This window comes from Photinus pyralis, unplaced genomic scaffold (genome assembly GCF_008802855.1).
Source record: "Photinus pyralis isolate 1611_PpyrPB1 unplaced genomic scaffold, Ppyr1.3 Ppyr1.4_LG2, whole genome shotgun sequence".
Taxonomy (NCBI): Eukaryota; Metazoa; Arthropoda; class Insecta; order Coleoptera; family Lampyridae; genus Photinus; species Photinus pyralis.
The window spans coordinates 32,739,330-32,761,110 of NW_022170403.1; the positions used below are offsets into that span (position 1 = coordinate 32,739,330).

General features: G+C 35.4%; 1 protein-coding gene across 4 annotated transcripts; it reads left to right on the forward strand.

Annotated features, from left to right (window-relative positions):
- The first annotated feature begins 202 nt into the window (after positions 1-202).
- LOC116162951 (fasciclin-1) lies at positions 203-20,582 on the forward strand. Of its 4 annotated transcripts, XM_031476731.1 has the most exons (14): positions 203-224; positions 791-938; positions 5,442-5,626; positions 7,199-7,332; positions 7,385-7,475; positions 7,779-7,953; positions 8,002-8,162; positions 9,647-9,652; positions 13,368-13,622; positions 13,707-13,712; positions 14,909-15,129; positions 17,040-17,202; positions 17,257-17,434; positions 17,581-20,582. In XM_031476731.1, exons 2-14 carry the CDS (start codon positions 800-802, stop codon positions 17,775-17,777), a joined length of 1,911 nt encoding a protein of 636 aa, XP_031332591.1. In that variant the 5' UTR covers positions 203-224; positions 791-799; the 3' UTR covers positions 17,778-20,582. The 4 variants fall into 4 exon arrangements, with proteins under 4 accessions (XP_031332591.1, XP_031332592.1, XP_031332593.1 ...); XM_031476732.1 differs by lacking the exons at positions 203-224; positions 13,707-13,712 and having other exon boundaries at positions 787-938; XM_031476733.1 differs by lacking the exons at positions 203-224; positions 9,647-9,652 and having other exon boundaries at positions 787-938.
- The last annotated feature ends 1,199 nt before the right edge of the window (positions 20,583-21,781 follow it).

Consider the following 21,781-nt stretch of genomic DNA (forward strand, 5'->3'; position numbering starts at 1 on the left):
GTGACCAGTGATATTCTGCAACTATTCGCATATGCAGTTTAAGAAAGCACATATTAACACACACAAAGCTTCCAACGATTTTAAATGTAACGAGTGTATTTACGCAACTCAAGATATTCAGTGCAAACGATGCAATGCCGTGATCAGTAGCACTCATTGCAAAGGCAAAATATGTATTAACCAAAGATGTGGAAGTTTTAAATGTGACCAGTGCATTATTAAAAGTGGGTAGTTACAAAATTATGTTACCAACCAAACATATGATTGTGTTACCAACTCATGATTAAAAAAAAGTTAATTTACAAAACTTTATTAATTTTGACCTTTTTTTACGCAATTCGTTACAAAAAATATTGTACCTAACTCTTTCGGAAAGAATTTTCCCGCATTCGCACTAAATGCAGCACTCCCTACGGTCGTGCTGCAAACAAAGTGCTCATGCGGGAAAATTAACTTACCGAACTTGTTAGGTAAATAACTATTTTCGCCTCCGTTCCTCCTTCGAACGAACATCTGTTTACTTCGCCGATAACACGTATTGATCTTGAAACTAAGTAGCTTACGCAGCGATGAGTAGGTACTCTTAAAACCTTTTATAGTTTGAGAAGAGATGTATTTTAATCTTCATAAGTATAATGTAAATTAGGTATGTAGTACTGTCGTACTGAAATAGCAATTCACACATCGCATTATTAAATCTCGATTCTCGACTGACCACAAAATAATAAATAATAATAGTTATTTTCGAAATATAATTATTTCAGAGTTTAATACGAATTTTTTGTTCCAGTTTAGCTTTATGGTGAAAAATAACCCAGAAGCAAAATTTACATTGGAATACAAATCAGTGACGGTTTTTGCTCCAATTAACGCAGCATTCCAAAAATATCCCAAACCGATCGATGAATCACAGTTTTACCTTACATTATATCATATGGGTAAGTATTCTTTCTTGTATACCTGTATGTTTTATTTGTGAACGGGCGTTAAACAGTTCCTTTATTGACGTCGTTTTAGTTAATTAAGGCATAACAGCCGCCAACGTGTTGCTATTAACAGCATCTGTTATGGAGTAGGTATGTACCTAAAGCGTAATTACAAAATCTAATTTGATGATCCCTGCTTGTAAAACATTTATGCAGACGGCTAGCTCATGATTATTAATCTTTATTGCAATTATCTTTCATGCAAGTGGACTTTTTGCTGTTTACCTGAAGTCTTATAAACTTTTTGCACTCTTGCTTCTATTTGATTTCCGATAACAAAATTAACCTCGAGGTCTCAAATCATTATGTATATTGAAGAAAAAACCTAAATCCGTTTTCATTGTCTTATAATACTTCAAATTTTAATTCAAATTCCGTATTAGAATCTATAACGGTGAGTTAAGTTGGCGCTGTGTTAAAAAAAACTGTCAGAATAAACGGTCTGTTCATGGATGTTATAAATGAAAAAAAGAAACATGAAAAACTGTACAGCGATGGTTCATGCTGGGCGTATCTTTTCGGCTTCGTTGGAACTTATCCAAATTTGAATGTCACCCAGCTTCTCCATTATCGTCTCCCCCTGTATGAAACTGGGAAGTTACAAGGGAAAGTAATCATCCACCTTGACGAAAGAAATATTGGTTTATTATATTTAATACAAAATACTCCAAAATCAATGAACTTTCTCCAACACTTCCCACAAAAATATTCTCAAGTATAAACAGTACCAAAAACCCCACTTGATGAAATACGCCGTTAATTCTCCCCCATACTATAATCATCGAATATAAATGATTAGACTAACTTTATCACAAATCTCTCCACAAATCAATGTGTTATCGGACAATAATTCTTTCGATAGTGAGAGCACAAGTAATGTAATTATAAAACAAAATCTTATCTTGAGTAAATGTAATGGTCGACGACACCGTCCATCGATGCGATTCCAGGCGGAAAAAGCAACAATCCACGTATCTAACTTCGTGCGGTCTAGGACATTTCGGGCGCGCGCCGTCGTTTCGGTGCGAAACGTCCCATTCCGAATCCGAACTACGTGACTTATTTATTGCTGAATGATGCCTGAAGGGCCAAAATGTTAATTATTTGTAATTGAAGTTTAATATCGCATACATCTGGTCTTTCTTTTCAGGCTCACATCTATGTTAATACCGAGTGCAAAGTCGATCAAGTATCGATGGAAGTTTATTAGATCCCAGTAAAAAAAAGTTTCCCCCTTAGAGGTGTTTTCTTATAATTAATTTTCGGTGACCCAATGACCTCGTTCGAAGTAGACAGCATGGCCGCCCCTTTGTTATCTCGGGTTCTTGATAATGAACTGGTGTCCGTTCTTATACGGTACAGATGGCAGGAAAGAATTTAATCGGATACTGAATCCGGCCTTCAGGACAGAACTTAAAAACGATTTGACCTTAAGATGGAGCCCTCAATTAAATAAGGCTACTCGTAAGACAATAATAATAATAATAATTCGTATCTGGTCTTAGGAAGAGATGCTCCCAAATGTCCACAATGTAAAGAAAAAGTACTTACCGTAAAGCATGTAGTAGAAGAATGTGAGAAATTAAATGAGTATAGAGTAAAACACAAAATTGAGGGAGAACTTGCTATGATGCTAAAAGAAAATAACTTTGGAAAGTTAATACAGTTCCTGAAAGACATTAATATAACGAAAGAAATCTAAAGAAATGATTGGTAAATAGAGGATGACACTGCTGCAAAATAATAATTATCTGCTCTGACAAAACTTAATAATAATAATAATAATAATAATAGCGATTTAATGCCCAACAGAGAAACCTCCAATTATAGGACACACCAAAAAAACGTACAGACAAAAAAGTACATCTTTTAGAAATAAATACATGGATAATTAACAAATATTATTTAACTAATAGCTACAATGACTACTAAATTACATATATAAAATAAACAACGTTTGCGGTAAATGAAAAAACAAAATTTGAATACATAAAGCTTTTGCGAAATAAACAAAAATAAAACTTGGAATTTCGTTACATGGACAAGAGAAAAAAAATCAGAAAGTTAATTACAAATTGAATTGAATTTGCGTGCTTATAGTTTAGCTAGAATGTTTTTTAGTTCGAAAAAAGAGTTGTAATGTATATCACATTCATTTGCAACGCCGTTAAAATTATTACATACGAATAAAACAGGCGATTTTAATAGTAAATTGGTTCTAGCATTTTTACAATGAAATGTAAGAGTATTACGAAAGGAATGTTGTGGGACTGTAAATTGTGTAGCAGCTTATGTAAAAAGTTAAAACCAAAAATTAGCCTATAATACGTGTGACAAATGAAAATACCGTAACAATTGACCACAGATTCGACTTCCCCAGTGTTTTTCTTTTTGATAAGTAAGTGAAAAGGAAATCCGCATCAATCCTCCATCTGTCGGAGAAAATTGCAGAACCCCGTCCAAATCAAGGGGATCAAGATGCAATCGCCAGAGATATATTAATAATTGGATATTGCAATATTCGAACCACATGTTTTTTTCACTTTCGCTTAACGAAATAATCTGAAACAAAGAGAAGCACACAGGTTAATTAAAGAAATCTTAAATACCTTAACGAGTTAATAATTCAAAATATCCGGTCGTAGAGAATGGTGATTTTGATTAAATGACCTACAAAAAAAAACGCAAAAATCAACTGGTGGTACTTCGGGAACTTCACTTCTTGACCTGCACTCAAATTTCGATTTAAACGACACTGGGTTCGTTTGTAATTTCAGATGTAATATTGGCTCTTTGATGGGGGAAAAACTCCCTTTAACGGATACTGAGAAAGGCTTCACATAAGCGATAACTGATTGATACACTTCGACTAACTCCTTAGTAAATTTCACTTCTTTAATCCGACTTAAATATTAACTTTAAACGGCGTAATAAAAATTGAAACACTCACTAACTTTTTTTTCTTTAAAAATTTTACAACTGGCGGACTGTCTTGCAATTGTACGCTCAAATGCGGTAAAATTGTCAATCACTAATTAATAGGCAGCTACGTTTCAACGTCTATCAAACCAAAAAAAAAACAACGATTAACGTCACACCAAACAAGTTCCGATTCACGTCTTCCTCTGCTATTTAAAACCTTCTTACCTCTCTCACTTTTCGTCTCAACTCTACTTGAATTTACATCTTCGAAATTAAACATGTATTTTCTTATCGCCGATAACACTCTGCGGAAGAAATTACAAGCAGCGACATCTAACTTCTATATCGGAATGACAGGCTTTCGCGTCACTTTCGAATCTCTATTAGGGTTGTTTCGTACTGAGTGGATCCTGCGTTGTGTTATTCTATGACCAGTTGTTTGAAGTGTTGGGTTGGGATGTTAGGCACATTCGGAAAAGGAGTTAAATAAAATCCCTAGTTTTGTCGGACAGAAAAGACAAGAAAAATGAAATTTTATTATGCACGTGGTATCGTTCTGCGAAGCAAACCAACACTAGAAAGCCAGAAGAAAAAACAAACCAAACAAAAAGCACGTATGCACCGACGTCCGACATACATAGGTGTACAATCAATAAATCAATTACGGAAATAAATGTATAAAGAGCAATGCAAAATGCAAACATCTCAAACGGCACAAGGAAAAATCAAGTAATCGAGGCCGAAAAAGTATATAAGAGGAACAATAAATAAATAAATAAATAAATACAAAAGACTTCTACTGTTCAATTTAGACAAGCAGGCATGACTCTGTTCCAGCATCGGTGGGTCTAATTGGCCACAAAAAGGGTGTAGGTGAAAATGCAAGACAATATTCGAATATCGCACAAACAATAACATACATAAGAGAAGGAGAATTAATTACGGGACCACTCTGCTCGTGTATACCAAGTACAGCCCGTAACAAGTACAGACAAGGAATTAGATGCCGTCGTACAAAATGAATGTCATTAGATTCTTTCCCCGCGGAAGAAACGATTAATTGCAACATACAGGGCAATTCACACTAGATAATCTACTTTTTCATAAATGAAATGACTAATTAATGAGTAAATAACATTTCCAATTATCACGGGCACATAAACACAAAACAATAACTCATAGGTAACGGTAAACAAATACCGGAACACACCATGCTTTTAATAAACGGATATCAAGATCTAAAGCAAAAATTGAATCTAAGATGACATGACCAACGCATTTTTGAGGATCTGTTCCTACTTAGACAATGAACTATAAAATTATGGTAAACGTGAAACGAACAATTGGAAAGCAAGCCTTCAGTGTTAAATTTACAGGGGTTAGTTTTATTTTATAACTTATGTGGTAAATACCCTCCTATGTGAATAAATTTATGTGTATAGAAAGTAACTGTTAGATACAACATGAAAGATCGGCGAATAATTTTACAACTTTCTATTAATATATGCTAATCAGTGGTTCTCTATTTTTCAGGAAGTCTAGCTAAAACCACTGACCAGCTGGCAACGATGACTCATATTAACACGGAATTGGAAGGCCATCCTCCTCTGTGGATAACGACTAAATCTGATCCAAACGGCAACGAACTTTATGTTAACAACGCAAAAATTTTACAAGATTTGTCCAATATTAAGGCAAAAAACAATGGAAAAGAACAGGTGCGTAAGTATATATCCTCAAGTAACCACGGTGTAAAATGGATAGAGCTTTATAAACTGCTCCTTTTCAATCGTAAAGTAATTTCGAAATCGTCCAACGTAAGAAAGGGACGACAAAAGTAGATTCTTCTATCACACCTTCGCTAGTAGAGCCCTATGAAGTGTTCTTACAAAAATCACAATCGCGCGCATTTATTTCAGATATGTAGAGAAACCGAATTGCATTCGAAAAATGTGTAGAAGATAAATTCTAGAGCACCAAATTTTCTGAAGTAGGTTGGTCTATCATTTGCGCATTCAAAGGCATTACGGCATTCTCATATTTAAATGTTTATTATTCAGAAACTTTATTTGTAGGTCTTACAGAAAGTAAAAAATCAACACCAATAAACCACTAAATCAAAATATCGAACACGCTTCAACAGCAATGCTTTAAGAGTTCAAGTTGTCATCATCGGTTGTTCGCTAATGATAGATTTGCTGTTGTAACGCACTGGTTACTAGTAGGACTCTAAATAAGTATAGGTGAGATATAACTCTCGCCAGGAAAGATTACCGGTCACAGCACACCTTGTGTCAATTTACAATGTATGTTTTTTTTAAGATGCGAGCGACTTTCGGAATAGGATCGTGCCAATGTTGAATGAAAAGACTTTTCGTTCAACATTGGCCCGATCTTATCCCGGAAGTCCCTCACATCTTTAGAAAAACACAGATTGTAGACCGGGATCAGGTCTTCTGTGACCGGCAATCTTTCCTGGCGAGAGGTATATATTTAGAATTTGTATTATGTTACGCCTCCGCCCGAAAGAATCCATGGACATGTGCGACGAATTGTGGTCAGTGACACCCCGATATATTACGTGTGGCGGAAAGCGGCGGTGGTTTCTTTGAATGGGCCATAATAGCCTTCGAGGGGAGCGAACGTAGAAGATCGCTGAAGCGTATACAGCGGTCCTTAGCGTATAAGCGCTGGTTGTGATTTCCGCGACGTTCCGAAGACCGCGAATCAAAGTGCCAGTGTGCGCGACAAAGTGAGAGGTCTTGCGATAGTGCCGGAAGCCGCAGTTTTGTTCGAGAGGATCCTCACCACCAAGGCGTAACATCGAATTCGAGGAGTCCTTTTGTCAACCGGCGCCGTCATTAAAGAGGTAGGCTTACAAATCCTACAATATATTTGTGAACGGGTTCGTGCGCACCATTGTTGACTGAGTGACTATACTAGTGTCGCGTCGGTAGGTTTTCTTTGTCCTTCTTGTTTTTTTTTCTTCTTAGAATTAAGGGCTTCCATTTTTGTAAGAACTTGAGTCTCCTACAATATATCTATTTCTGTTTACCCTGCATTTTGAATCAAGTTGTGGTTTGAAAATTTGATAAAAAGGAAAACACCGCTCATGATAGTGTGATACATGGAACCTGTTGCTTCCTGTCTCTCTTACATTGCATCGACTAGACTCACTGTATACCAACTTTTACTAAAACTAAGGAGTTCATACCTTCACCTCTTATTATTTTACACCGTGGTTAATACGTACTAGTGCAAAATCAATCTAGAATGTATGCGTTACTCAGGTAGTTCATAAAATAGACGAGGTACTAGTCCCCACAACATCTCCTAGAACGTTAGCAAGCGGATTGGCAAAACCAAATGCATTGGACTTTCTTAGTCAGTTTGAAACTTTGGATATTAATCCATATCGAGTGAGGTAAGGTAATTAATATCAAAGCGGTAGTGATGTCTGTCGTAAATAATTTTAGAAATTTTCGCCAACGTGTACAACAGCTTCAGAAACAAGATGTATTTAGAAACATGGGCACTCATACCTTCTTTATACCTATAGATGAGGGAGTAAGTAGATTGCAAATTTCGAACGTTTTTATTGAATAGTGCCTAATTAATCTGCTTTAAAATATAGCTATTCATTTCCAGTCTTTCATGTTACTGTTAAATCCAGCTGGTGTCTGTCTGATGTACATTCAGGTGGGAGGCTAATAAGTTTAACTGTGAAATATCGAGTGAAATATGAAAGTTCTATTTCTGAAACATGAAAGAAAGGTCTGCAGCACTTTGCTTTAGCGAAAATTTAGTAGATCAATTAGTGTAAACTCAGTCCTCGAGCTAACGCGAGTATTTGCATTTTTTTCCTTTTAGATCTTGCACTCAGACTTAATTGATAACAAAACTATAGATGGGCATCTGATACCGAAGAAAGTCCTCTTCACAGCACCAACGCATAGAGACATAGCATTCGAAACTACAGCAAATGGTGACAATCTAAAGGTGTATATCACATTTTTTCAAGAACCTAATGACAAAACGGAGGCAGGTACGTATTTATAGTCTGTTTTATAAAATCTCAGGATATTCGTTACAGTGTATATTAAAAGCGAAACAAGAGTAGGGGATGCAAGACATAGCCCGGGTGTTGTGATCTCCGAAATAGTTAAACCTAACATTCCAGTCGAAAATGGTGTTATACACTTAATTCAAAAACCGCTGATGGTTGTTGACACTACTGTGAATCAGTTTCTACAGGTCAGTTAAAATGAACTATCTCAAAATGAATATAATTTAATCTAATCATTCATGATTGTTGAGTATTGGTTACATTCCAATTGTGGAATAAGTATCTACTGATGGACTTTCACATTTAAATCTTTGACAATTTACGTAGGCACTTATTACAGTGAGGGTAATTTAGCTGTTACTCAATCCAGTATAACTAGTAGTCTACAACGTGAGACAATTCTTTAATTATACTTATTAAGTAGTGCGAGTATCTCAAGCAACTTTATCAATAACGTCAAAAAGTCGGCATGTTGGGGTGGTCGTTCATTCATCCGTGTGTATATAATAGAACAGAACACAACTAAGAGCCTCTTCTCTCGAGGCGTTTTGAAGCACTGCAAGGTGGCGACACTAGCAGTGAAACATTGTTTTATATGAACGCCTTCACACGAAGAGGCGCGTCTGCGGGATTTGTAGCAGAAGCAGACAGTCCGCTACACAAACGCGTGCGGCTGGTAGCGCGACCCTTTCACACGGTGCGATTCAGAAGCTCCACCACGCTAGGCAAAACAAGTTTGTTGCACGGAAAACTAGCGCACGTACCGAGTGAAGCCGCCATTTTTTAAAAAAAATGGCGTCTTGTTTAATGAGAGCGACATCTCGAAACACTGGAAGTGCCAGCTATTTTATTTCAGTTTTGCGGTTGTCACCTGCCGACGCCCGCGACACAGTAGCGCAGCAAGGACGCGCCACACAATCGCATACTCTGCTAATCCGCCGCGCCACTCTGCAGCGCTTCAAAAACGCCTCATGGGAAGAAGTGATTCAATTTGGTTGTCGCAAGTTTACCCCCCGGGGCAAGAGGGCACAAAACGCATGCTTGCACTACTTTCTTATAGCTTTGCGTGAGTTTATTTCAACAATCAATACAGACTAGACAGATATGGTTAAAGGGTTGTGTTTCATGTTGATCGATACTAAATACATACAAGTATAGATAGTTTAAATGCACGTTGCATAGAATTTAACATACAAAATTAAACTAATATTCAAAACCATAACGACTTATATACTTCATATCACTACTACACTAAATACAAGTGACGATCGTGGCATCCAATTTGCATCTTCGCTATACATTTTTACCATTATAACTGCACCTTTAGCGCTTTGTAGTACTCTCTGTATGTAGTACTCTCTGTAGTTGTACTAGTCAACTAGCCTGTAATCACTTTCTCAAAAAAAAATACTTAAGTATAAGCACCTATAGTATCTCTTCTTGAGTCGGAGCAGACAAATTGCTATTTCTTCAGCATGATCATGATTGTCGGTAAAACGACTAACTTTCGCGCATTATTGACTATAAAAGAATGGCATGTAAAAACAATGATGAGCAATTTGACTGCAGCTTTTAATGCTGTTATTGTGGTGATATAATTTTTATATCCCTTACTGTTTGTATATTCACGGGTTGTTTCCTGCCTTCCCTTTTGGAATCGCTACAATTCCAGTTTAAGGTAAAGTTTAATTTGGAACTTATGATAGCACTTTCACTCTTTCTACACTTACTACACTTTTACTTCCACTTCACTTTTTTACGCCACTTGTAAATGTTTATATCCTGCATGAAATATATATATACATAGGTACATTTCCATAATTGAATTTATATCTAACTATACAATGGTTCTATCATTAACCCGTCTCAAGTTAGAATAGAAGAACAGTGCTATACCCTGAATCTAATATTTCACTTCGCGTTTTTTTAAATTATACTTACAGGGCGCTTTAGCAAACATTACATATTGAAGTGTCTTTTTTTGGTTTTTTTTGTGGTCTTTTGGTTGTTCCAGTTTGTTCTATTAAATAATAATAATAATAATAATAATAATATATTTATCCAAAAGATCCTAAACGGATATAGGACAAGTCAAAGGCCAAACAATATGATTATACATACAACTACAACAAAAATTAAGGTTCTAAATCAATATTAACATAAGACATAAATTCATTAACACTATAGAAACAATTTACAGTTAAAAATTTTTTGAGTGTTAAACTAAAACGCCTGAACGGTAAATGTCTAAGATTCAGCGGTAATTTGTTATATAAAACCGCACCAGCATAATAGGGATTCATTTTAAATAGTTCTAGTCGATGTTGCGTATACGTCAATTCGATACGTCTAGTATTATAGTTATGGTATGTATCAAAGAATGATCTTTGTATGTATTTAAAGAGGGAAATTGGTTAATATTGCATTTAACAAATTTCAACAGTTCAAATGTATAGATACACGGAAAAGTTAACAAAGCGTTAGATATAAAAGTACTACGGCATGATGTGTCCCTACTTAAATTAAACATGTATCTGATTGCTCTTTTCTGCATCACAAAGACTCGTTTGCTATGTATACTGTCACCCCAGAAAATGACACAGTAGCGCATGATAGACTCAACATTGGAGTGGTAAAAATTTTTAGCTACATTAACATTTGAAATATATGACAGACGTTTAAGAGCAAAGCAATTAGACGTTATTTTATTGCACACCATATCAACGTGCTCTCTCCAGCTTAGAGAACAATCAATGTTACAGCCTAGTAGTTTGTACAATGTTTCTTGCCTAATGGATCTTTGTTGTACTCTAATCAGAGTACTTGCAATATATTGCACTTTTTTAGGGTAGATTTGCATTACACGTGTTTTATCACTACTCAAGATTAGCTTGTTGGTAATTAAATATGACATTAACTTAGTAAGACAAGCATTTAGATTATTTAAAGCCACATTATGAGTATTGCCACAGGACAGTACCGTTAGATCATCGGCAAACAGACAAAAGTCACCGTTTATGTATTTTGTAATGTTTGCAAACGCATTATGGAAATGTCTTGTCTGTCTGTCCGTCGATTTTAAGGAGACTGGTTTTACCTAAAATGATGTTTTTGTTTGTAAAATGTTGCTCGGGACACCAGTAATTATGGCTACTGTAATATGCTACATCTACCAACAGGCGAAATATGAAGGTTAAAATTTCATCTGCAAGTATCTGAAATACATTTGACTAAAACGTCCTACACACGGTACGATTTGTCGTACGACTTTGGATCGATACTACTGTCTGAACGACAATCGACTTATCGTGTCCATTTGTAGGGAATGACCTATGTCTTACGACAAGTTGAAACGATGTTTGATACGACTTATCATCATACGATAAGTCGTAGCGTCTGTAGGGCGTTTAATTGTATCTTACAAATGATTATTTTGGAATTGCACCTAATGAAATTTGAGTTTTATTAAATCCAAAGATATTGCAATTTTCTTTAAAATCCTGTACTGAAAAGCCAGGCCAATTTTTCGTTCTCATTTTAGTGTAAATTATGTTATCACTTATCAGTTATCAACATCAACCTGTCGCTCTGGTGTGATCACTCTTAAATAAATACTCACATAAGTTGACTTGTTTGAATATATTAATACAAATACGATCGTTCCAATTTCAGTTACTTACTTTTATCGATGTGTTGAAATTTTCTCTATTTATCAGTGAGATTTCTCGTTTGGAAAACTGGATAGTGTAACGTCTAGGCAATACGAATGGATTTCTTGAATTACCAGTTAAATTGGGTTGGTTGTCAAAAATTATTAATAGTTGACGCGATTTAATTCAGATATAAATCGTGCTTCAGGCTTACTTTGGTTGGTTGAACTTTAAGTTATTCACAAATTACCGTTGTTCCGCAATGTATAGGTGTTAAAAATGTACCCTTGTAACTTAGCGTTTTTCCAGCAAACAGAAGCTTAAATTAATTGTTTTTAACCTTTTTACCGGTAGCGGGTTTGTTCGATTTTTTGTTCGCACTTCATATAACAAATTGGATGCACAACAATAAATTAGTAACTTGCTACTACAAATATGGCGCAACGGAATGTTGTGCACCTTGGACCCCAAACGCTTTCGTAATAACAATTTATGTAAATGCGAAATGAAAAATCTTAATATCGTAATATGGTAATGTTTATAGCAATATTCACGGTTAAATATTTTATCAACCGTTCGATCGTCTCTTTCTGTATAAACCAGTCAAATATTAATAATTTAAATTCTGCTGGCAACTATAAAATTTGCACCGGCGCTTCGGCTAAAAAATCAATACGCGATCGAAAAAAGTAGCGCTCGAACGGTATATAGATTCTTTTGGAAAGCTTTAGCACAGATTAACTACAACTACTTCTTTGTAGAACTGTGAACTGTCATAGTGCCATCTCGTATTGGAGAAAAATAAAATAGTACTTTTAGCACAGACGCCCAAGTGAAATAATTAACACTATATACTTAACCCTAATATATAATAGAGTTCATCAGTGTAGTATTGAGACTGCATTTAAGAAAAGTGCATTCGGTTAGCTATCTGTTGTAGTAATCTGTGACTTTAGTAAGAATTCCGTTCTCCCACAAGATTTTTTCTTAAATATATCGTCACATTCCAAATAGTCTAGGCGATAAAGACATCTAACTGGACATATTATATATTTGCAAAAAACCGCAAAAAGCCACGAAAATTGATGATTTTCGCCTCCTTTTATGAATTTTCTAGGCTAAGAGGTAGGACCTTGGCTAACTTCTGAGCATCTACCTTGTATGAAATTTCACGAGAAATATTTTCAGCTAAAAATATTTCATCTAGATCTCATAGATCGCGAGATATCAGCCAAAAAGGGCGAAAACACGGTTTCTGGGGGGTGGTGGAGTGACTGGGGCCTTTAGCGCAGGGTCTGGGGGGTGGGATTTTTAATATGTTGTTTCTGACACCTAACTGAACGTACGTGTTCAACTAATTTTTTCTTTTCCACCTCAAAATGTCCAGTTTGCCAATTCTAGAGTCTCTATCGCCTACACTAAAATACGAAACGATCTTCCTGTTTGCGAACGAAACTCTTGTGGAAAGCGTGCCCTGTTATTAACCAATACAAATCCCGTATTTTCGTCACCTGCTCGGCTTTTCGTAAAACAGAACGAATTACGTAAAGAGCAATTTTATATTAAATTTCACATTTCCAAACAAACCTTCACCATTGAATAAAATTTTTTATTCAATGCCTTCACTGAAAATAATACATACCTACCTACGCTAACGCACGCAACACTCTAACACTGTCCGCTTTATGCCTTGTCTACACGTCGTAACAGAATGTTGTCTAAGAGTGTTTGTTTCGTAAATAGGAAAAAGGCGAGGGTCCATTAAGTCGATTTGTGGAGGCGATTGCCGACACGGGTGATTTGGGAAAGGATTTTCTCCGTACGATAGAAAGAGCTCGAACTATTACCCTATTTGCTCCCAGCAATGCGGCCTGGAATCGTGGGACTATAAAAAGTGTTCTGGGAAGTCCGGAGAGAATGCAAGAGATTCTGTATTTACATCTTGTGGTTGATGAACGCTTAACAAAAGACCAAATAATGAAAAATAACAAGAGACAGGTGAGTACCTATCAAAAGTTCATTTTTTGGTTCTTTAACAACCTTTCCTTTTTTAATCATTTATACTCGTTTATGTGGATTAAGTTCAAGGTAAATAGGCGAATCTAAAGTTTCATCGTATTTTGCTTGTTAGCTTGAGGTAATGAGGCAGGTATTTAGATTCAAAGTACATACATATGTATAGCTAGTGCTCGTCATAGAATTATATGATCGCATTTACTTACGCCCGTGGCCTGTTCAATTAATGCTTAATTGTTAGTTTGTACTGAATTTTAGTCTCATCCGAACTGTTAAGGGGATGGGGGTAACAGTACCTACATGAAAATAAAATGATTGCTCGAGGCTATGTGACGTGATTTTGACTAAACTGAAGAGTTTTGATCGAGTTTGTTGCTAAACTTGTTTTGAAATTAGAGTGAGTTGTAATTATTCGAAATGTAATAAATGTACTAAACTAGTTTGCCTACACAAATTTTTAAACATGGATTTGTGTTTGTAACGAATCCGGAATCAGTAGGATTAATAGGGTGTATGAAATTAAGAGATCCGCGAGATCATTGGTACTGCTTTGATGCATGGGATCAATGAGGTGACCATTGAAATAGTTTCCATTATTGGGAATACTTAAACAAATTACCTTAACGGAACTGATTTGCTTAACGGATTCATTTGCCTAAATCGCTAGAATGCATCATAATCAAAGCTTAGTAAAGGAACTTGAAAACTTGCTTTTGAGGTTTTGGAATCTTTAAAGTTTTAGATCTTACACTTTCAGTTGGAAAAGCAGGGAATCTAAGGAATATAGTGACTAAGATCATTGAATAACAAACTTTTTATTCAATGTTAAGCTAAGACTAAGGTATCTAACAAATCTGCGGTACAAAGGTATTTAAGGATATAATGGTACCTTATCAATATTGAACTAAAGAAATTGGATCTATGCAATCAAAGAATTGGTGGAACCGTTAGAATTGATTCGATCAATGGAGTTGTGGAAATTGGTGAGCTCACTGATGAAAACAAAAAGAGTTAGCCTCGGTCGGAGTTAGCTTCATGTATAGTTTTGTTCCCAAATTGTTTTCAAGATACATTGAAATGTGAGAAAAATTATGCTCTCTCATCATATAGTCATGGTGTTCATAGCAAACCGATATTTAAAAATAGAAAACCACTTATACCCAAAGCATGTTTTAGGCATGACAGTTTTCTTCTCAAATGAGAACTAATCGCAATTTAATTAGCAATTAACAGAACTAGATTTATTAACTAATTATTTTAAATTTTAGGTATATCAAGCCCCTACTATGAATGCAGGGAAGAATTTGTACTTCAACGTTGCTACTTCAGGAGACGACAGCGTATTAACCGTTGAAGGAGGTGGTGTCAACGCAACAGTCATCCAGGCGAACATCGCAGCTACTAATGGAATTATACACATTATTGATCGAGTGTTGGGTGTACCCTATACAACGGTCTACGATAAACTCCAACAGGATCCCATGCTGAAGTAAGGAAAAAAAAAGGAATACAAATAATTCTATTAGAGTTAGTGGAGGTTGTAAATAAAGCGCTGGAAGTCGTAGCAGAACAAATATTAATATGAAATATATCGTACAAATATAACACGTCAAACAGAATATATTAATATATATTTTTGCGCGATCGGTCATTTCTGACTATTTACCATGGGTGTTTCCATGACAGTAGGTGGAATTTACCAGTTGCTATGATTACGACGACGCCAAAATTACTTACCGATCTGAAAACAGAATAGCAAAAATACTTACCGACGCCTTTTTAAAAACAATCAATTCAAATTCAAAATCAACAGTCAAAGCTTACATTACATTTAATTTTTATTTATTTATTGTTATATTAAAAGTACAGTTTGTGCTGTTGTTTCCAATATAAACAATACGTTCTTCATTAGAACCGGAAGCAATAGAGATGGTGTTTGAAGACGTGCTATGGTTTTGATTGACACATTCCAATTCACTGTTACTACCAGTACATAAAATTTTATTGGCAAATTCAATTTTGTTTTGTAGAGAATCTTCGACATAGCCTTCGGCCACCGTCGAAGACCTCCATCCACCATGCCTTTTTAAACCTAATACATCTACACCTTTATTAACCAAAAAAGTGGCTGAAGTGCGCCGAAATGCATGACCTGTATAATCGTTCGGTCCTTCTAATTTCAAATATGTTGCAATTTTTGATGGCCATTTCCCAATCGTCCCTTTTCCAACTACTTGTTGACTGCATTTTCCGTTACGATAATTTAAGAACAGGTGTGCCGAAACTACGTTGGTGGGTCGAAGTTTAATGTATTTTCGATAAATTTCCAAATAGAAAACTTTGTCGTCCACTTGACTTGTTACAGTAAATGTCCGTTGGATATTTGTTTTCGAGTTGGGAATTTTTACTACAAGAAGGGCTCCATGGTCTTCAATATCTGCAACTTTCATGTTGTACAGCTCCTCTCTCCTGCAAGCCCCTGCCACGCCAAGAATCATAGCTACCTATAGATGCAACACAAATAATGGAGACACAAATTTTATAATTTAAACTTACTTTGTGGATAAGGAATATTTCATCGGGCGCCTCATTTAAAAATTTCACCATATCATTTTTCGTGAAGACTTGAGCTTTTTTTGGTCTATGACCAACATTTTTTCTTTTAAGATAAGCAATTAACGTGGAAAATGTCGAAATATTAATAGATTCATATAAAAATATTGTGCTCTTTAGCATGGAATATTCTGCCCATAAACTTCCTGGACTCTTCAGCTTATCACTTCGTTTAACGAAATAAGCCAACAGAACCTTCTCGGTAACACCTACATTTCTCTCACTGCACCACTGTTTAAAAATGTTGTACGTATTCTCGTACCGGATCCTTGACTTTTGTGGTATTACCGCCGAACATCCAATGTCCCATGCTTCTTCTATTTCGTCTATTAGATCGCTGTCGGAATCGCTCATAACTGAAGTATAAAAGCTAGAAAACTACAGACACAATTTGATGAATTTATTATTTTCAGTTTTGACAAATAACAAACTCGTTACCTAGTGATATAAGTACCTATACAATACCACTTCGATCATTTCGATTTATTCCGCTCGTTCTTTTCTCAGTAAGTAGTATTTCTAATGATTGCATAATTTTTATTCCGATCGCGCAAAAAATGTTATAAGCACGTCGAACGTTAAGGGTTACCGTTCTCAGACAATAATTGGAGTCGTCGCTGCGCTCCTCCTCCAAACAATTGTCTTCGAACGGTAAAAATCCCTTACCGTTCTCCATACTTAATATACTATAATACTCGTATATTGACAACACTTATTTATAAACTTATCTCAATGGAAACCGTTAATAAAATTTAAAACTCTAACAAATTCTAATTTTCTTTACAGTGAGACGTTCCATTTGGGCTCCTTCGGAGATTTCAACGCCCAGTTAAATAATACCAAGAAGAAATTTACATTTTTCGTTCCAAGAGACAAGGCTTGGGCTGACGCCCGATTGATTCAACCATCAACAGTAAAGAAACTATTTATGCGAGAGTTGGGATATTATGTAAGTGATTTTAATATGGTTCTTTCTCTTCATATTTCAGAATCGAGCTTTTAGGCGCAACAAATCTTGCAAAGACATTTAGTGGAATCGGAAGTTCCGTACACTATGGAAAGACTGGTTAAGTTAACCACCAATAAAACTAACAGCGCAACGCGTGTTCCGCGTAAAGAGGTTGAGCTTCAATCTTTGAGAAGCACTTTAAGAATATCAGTCGAAGAACGACAAAATCATAGTAAGCAGTGAAACCTAAGATGGCGCAACCCACTTATTTAAGGAAAACACAGTATTAGATTGTGTCATAATCATAATATGGTTGTGCTATCTTAAGCGCCTTCCATTTGTAATATAATGAAAAGCTCATACATAATTTTTTTCCAGCGTATGTAATACATTGGAAGGGTAACAGAATACCAGTATTTAGACCAAACGTGGAGTGTACGAATGGAATTATACATGTCATAGATGCACCATTCCTGCAAGAAGATGATATTCGTGTAATAAGAGATTCTGGAGTAGGAATTTTCTTATCATCAAATTTATTAATGGTTCTCCTTGTGAAGTGGTTATTCCTCTAATGCCATCCATTTTAATATTAAAGACTTTTATTTTTGAGTATTTATTTAAGGGCCTATACAAACATGGCCTTGTGATCTAAATTACCTGCTGATATATCTTAACAAACAAAATGAAGAGTGTACTAATTTGTTTACAGACTGAACAAAAAAAAACTATTTTATTAGTGTTAGGGTATATAAAAGTTTACACAATTATAAATGTTATCAATACATTATTTATCCAAACCTTTTCTAAAAAGGAGTCGAGAAAATTTCTATCTAAGTATATTCACTTTTTTATAGAGTAAAATATGACGCTTTATGCACTATTAATTCTTCGAAGATTGACACTACAAGATCTGGTCAATACCTTTAATAGAGTATGTCTATTGTAAATAAAATTATGGTTAATAATTAACCACATATAAGACTTGTTTAACATATAAGTATGTGCTAATTGATACACTATTTTGTATTCGTTGCTTAACAAATTGCGAAATGTTAAGCAGATACAATATCATCAAGGTAACTGATCGTTAGTGTAGTACTTATTTAAAAAATGTAATGTATACTGTGGAAATTATTATTAAGCGTTGATCAACTACAGTCAAAAAATTTCTAGTAGAACTGTTTTCACACAACCCCTTTTAGACCGAGAGATAAAGACAGCTTTTGTGCGATGATTAGTAAAAGTCTGTCACCGCAATTTGTACTTTACATACCTAATATGTTTAAACTAACGTAGGTATACACATAGGTATATCATAGATCTGTTGAGGAGTCCAATCTATTTTTTCTAAATAACATTTATTGATTATTAAGTAATCAAAAGGACAAGACATAAATGAACAAAACTTGATTATTAATAAACGTGTGCCATCAATTTTAAAATGATATTGGAGAGAATAGGACGCTAGCACATTGACAGACGTTTTTCGTTATCAATTCGCTTGAAAGCATATATTATGTAATGTTTCAAAAATTGCTAAAAAATTTTTGATTTGTAAAGTCTGTCAATATTAATCATCAATGTATTAAATATTAATGGCAGATGTTTCTTAATATACTTTTGTTTGTTGTGTTGTCAATACCTAATTGAAAAATTACATCGACATAAATTGAACTGCTCAACATACGTTCATACGTTACTTTTAACCTATATAAAGAGAAAATTGCGGTGACAGCCGTTTACCAATCATCGCACAAAATCTGTCGTTATCTCTCGGTTTAAGGTTTTCGTGCTGCAAGATTTAAAAAAAAAAGCTGCAAAGGTACTGCCTAAAAATTAAAAAAAAATATCGCCAATCGTGTTTTTCGTGTGTAGGTGAAGATAACGCGCTTTTCGGATAATTTGTGCTTGATACTTTATCGCACTGTATAGAAGATGTATAGGTGTTATTATTAGTCATGCTCAAATGTCTAATTTATGTACCTTTAATAAATTCCACAGTATGTAGGAATGGCAACCATACAGCTTCTAGACCTACTAAGCATATTTCCTCAGAAATCGTCCAAATTTTACAATTACATGATTCTTAGGTAACAGATTGCCTTTTCATTCAACACTGCTCCTGTACCTACGTGCGCACTAAATATTCTGTAAGTTTAAATGTTTCTGCTTGTTAAGAGTTAATGAACGTTTTGTTAATGTTCAAACATGCATTTTAAACAACTTAACAGCACCTACACTAATGTAGATGCAAGGCTCTGTTAACCATGTGAAGCATAAGTATATACAAAGGTTTGAAAACTGTTTGAAATTGTAAGCAGAAATTCTATACAGACATGGAAGGTAGCCCTATACGTTTTAAATACGCACACAGCTTAATATGCAAGTACGAGTGCAAGTATGAACTGTATCTTTGAAATTATATATAGATAAGTACGCTGTGCATATAGGATATTTACGTACTCAAAAGACTGAGGGTGTTATTTCAGTGGGTGAGATTGTGTTAGAAAACAAATGTACTAGTCATTAATATCATATACATAATACAATATAGCGTGGCATATTTTGGTGGCTGTCATATTTCACATGGTTTTTAGTATACAGATTATTTTGGCGAAACGAATTACTGAAAGGGTTTAAATGACAAGAGTAAACGCTAGTTTAAGTAAAGTAAGAGAAATGTAGGTTGCATTACTTTTAGTTCATGCCCAATAATATGAACATATAGCAGTTTGTAGCTAATATTTTCAAAATGCACTTCTTTTCAGAATAAAATTAGTTTAGCACCTTTCCAGTTATACAGACCATGCTATTGTTTACTAGAAGCAGTATGATACAATTTTGCATCAGCAAAGAATAGTTTTGCCTCTAAGGAAGAGGTATCTGAGCTTGATGGCTTAGAACATACCACCGAATTACCATATATTCAATCTAATTGTTCACATTTTGTAATATATTAAAATTAATCATTTTGTACACACCATACAATAGTAGGTCAACTATAAACCAAAGATCCTAAATGTTCACTTTACAGAGCTTGACTTATGTGTTATGTGTTCTAAAATAAATGTATATTTCATAAAATAATTGAAATCAGTAACATTAATGAGGCTTTATTGTGTGGATAGTTTAGTGTTTATGAATATAAAATGTGCACTGCCAAAAGAAACTTTAATCTCATGCAATACCTACTTCTGCCGCTTGTTAGTTTCACATAAAAATTAAATAATACGTACATGTTTATGCTGATAGGTAAATGTATGATGTTTGCTTTTGGTACCAATATTATTGTAAATATGATTTAACTAAATTTTGTTTTTCTTGTTGTTTGTATTGATTATAAGAACTATTTAATAAAATGTTCAGTGCGTAGGTGATTGCACTCTTTTTATCTATTCCACTGGACGCAGGACGACATGACCTTAATGAAATAGAGACCATTACCTACATAATGTAGAACCAAAATATTTGCACATTTCTAACACTGGCAAAATAGATAAGCTTCTACTTAGTTTACTTTTAGTTTTGTGCACTTGAAGAGAATGAAATGATTCATTACGCAGTACGCACATAGATAGGTTCAATGAAACAAACTACGCCAAACACCAGGAAAAAGAGAACCATCCCGGCATACATACCTACGCATATACACAAATCCGATAAAAAAAATATTTAAAAAAAATGTACAGTTGTAAATAAATAATAATAATAATAATAAAACTTCACCCGACACAGACACTAATCGATGCGACAAATCTACTGTAAACGTAAACTCACCTTTCATTAGAAACGTCCGTCTGTAATCTACGCAAGCGGTTGGCATGACAGCATTCAGTCTGACTGGACATCTTCCGCGCTCAAGGGTCATGTAAGGCGCTGGGTCTCTCTGGCCCGCTAGACCGAAGCCACCATACGGTGGCTTCGGCTAAACGCGACAGGCGACGGGTGGTGACGTCAAGACCCGCGGCCGACGGCGGCTGCATGGTCTCTCTCACACAAGCGCATCGCGTATGTCAATATTGAATATAATACTGACTGATGCGGACGGCGGGTGACATTCGGCGATTCGAATAAACGCTTCCCGCTACGGTTTAGAGAGAGTCCACATGCATGCGTTTCCCTATAAACAATTTGACAGTCGCCCGTGGCGTGTGCGCGCCCGTCGGCAGTCGCGGGCGGCGTGTATTCAGAGAGACCAGCGCCTAAACAAACATCGCGACTGCTTAACCGGGATCCTCGCCGATTAATTAAGTAATTCACCGGGGAGCGTTAACCCCGAGCTGGCACTAAGCCCACCGGACGCGTATAGGCGAGTAGTATATTCGGATGTGGCGCCGTCTGGTGGCGAATTTAACATAAGATGTGGTGAAACAAGTTCATCGACCGTTTATTACTGTATTAATATTTACAAGCTTACTCCAAATAGAACAACAATTATGACTTCGAAAAACACTTTTCGTTCATCCAGAGTTTCTTGTTGTGTTGTTGGATGCAGTAATTCGTACATAAATACGGATTCTTCTGTAAAATTCTACAGCTTTCCCAACAGACCATATGAGTTGCAAAGAAGAGAAAT

Bases quoted from the DNA above. Each gene is read 5' to 3' on its own strand.
- LOC116162951 (XM_031476731.1), top strand. From the start codon at position 800: ATGGTGAAAAATAACCCAGAAGCAAAATTTACATTGGAATACAAATCA. The intron at 939-5,441 runs GTAAGTATTCTT...TCTATTTTTCAG, and splicing joins CCTTACATTATATCATATGG to GAAGTCTAGCTAAAACCACT. The intron at 17,435-17,580 runs GTAAGCAGTGAA...ATTTTTTTCCAG, and splicing joins CGAAGAACGACAAAATCATA to CGTATGTAATACATTGGAAG.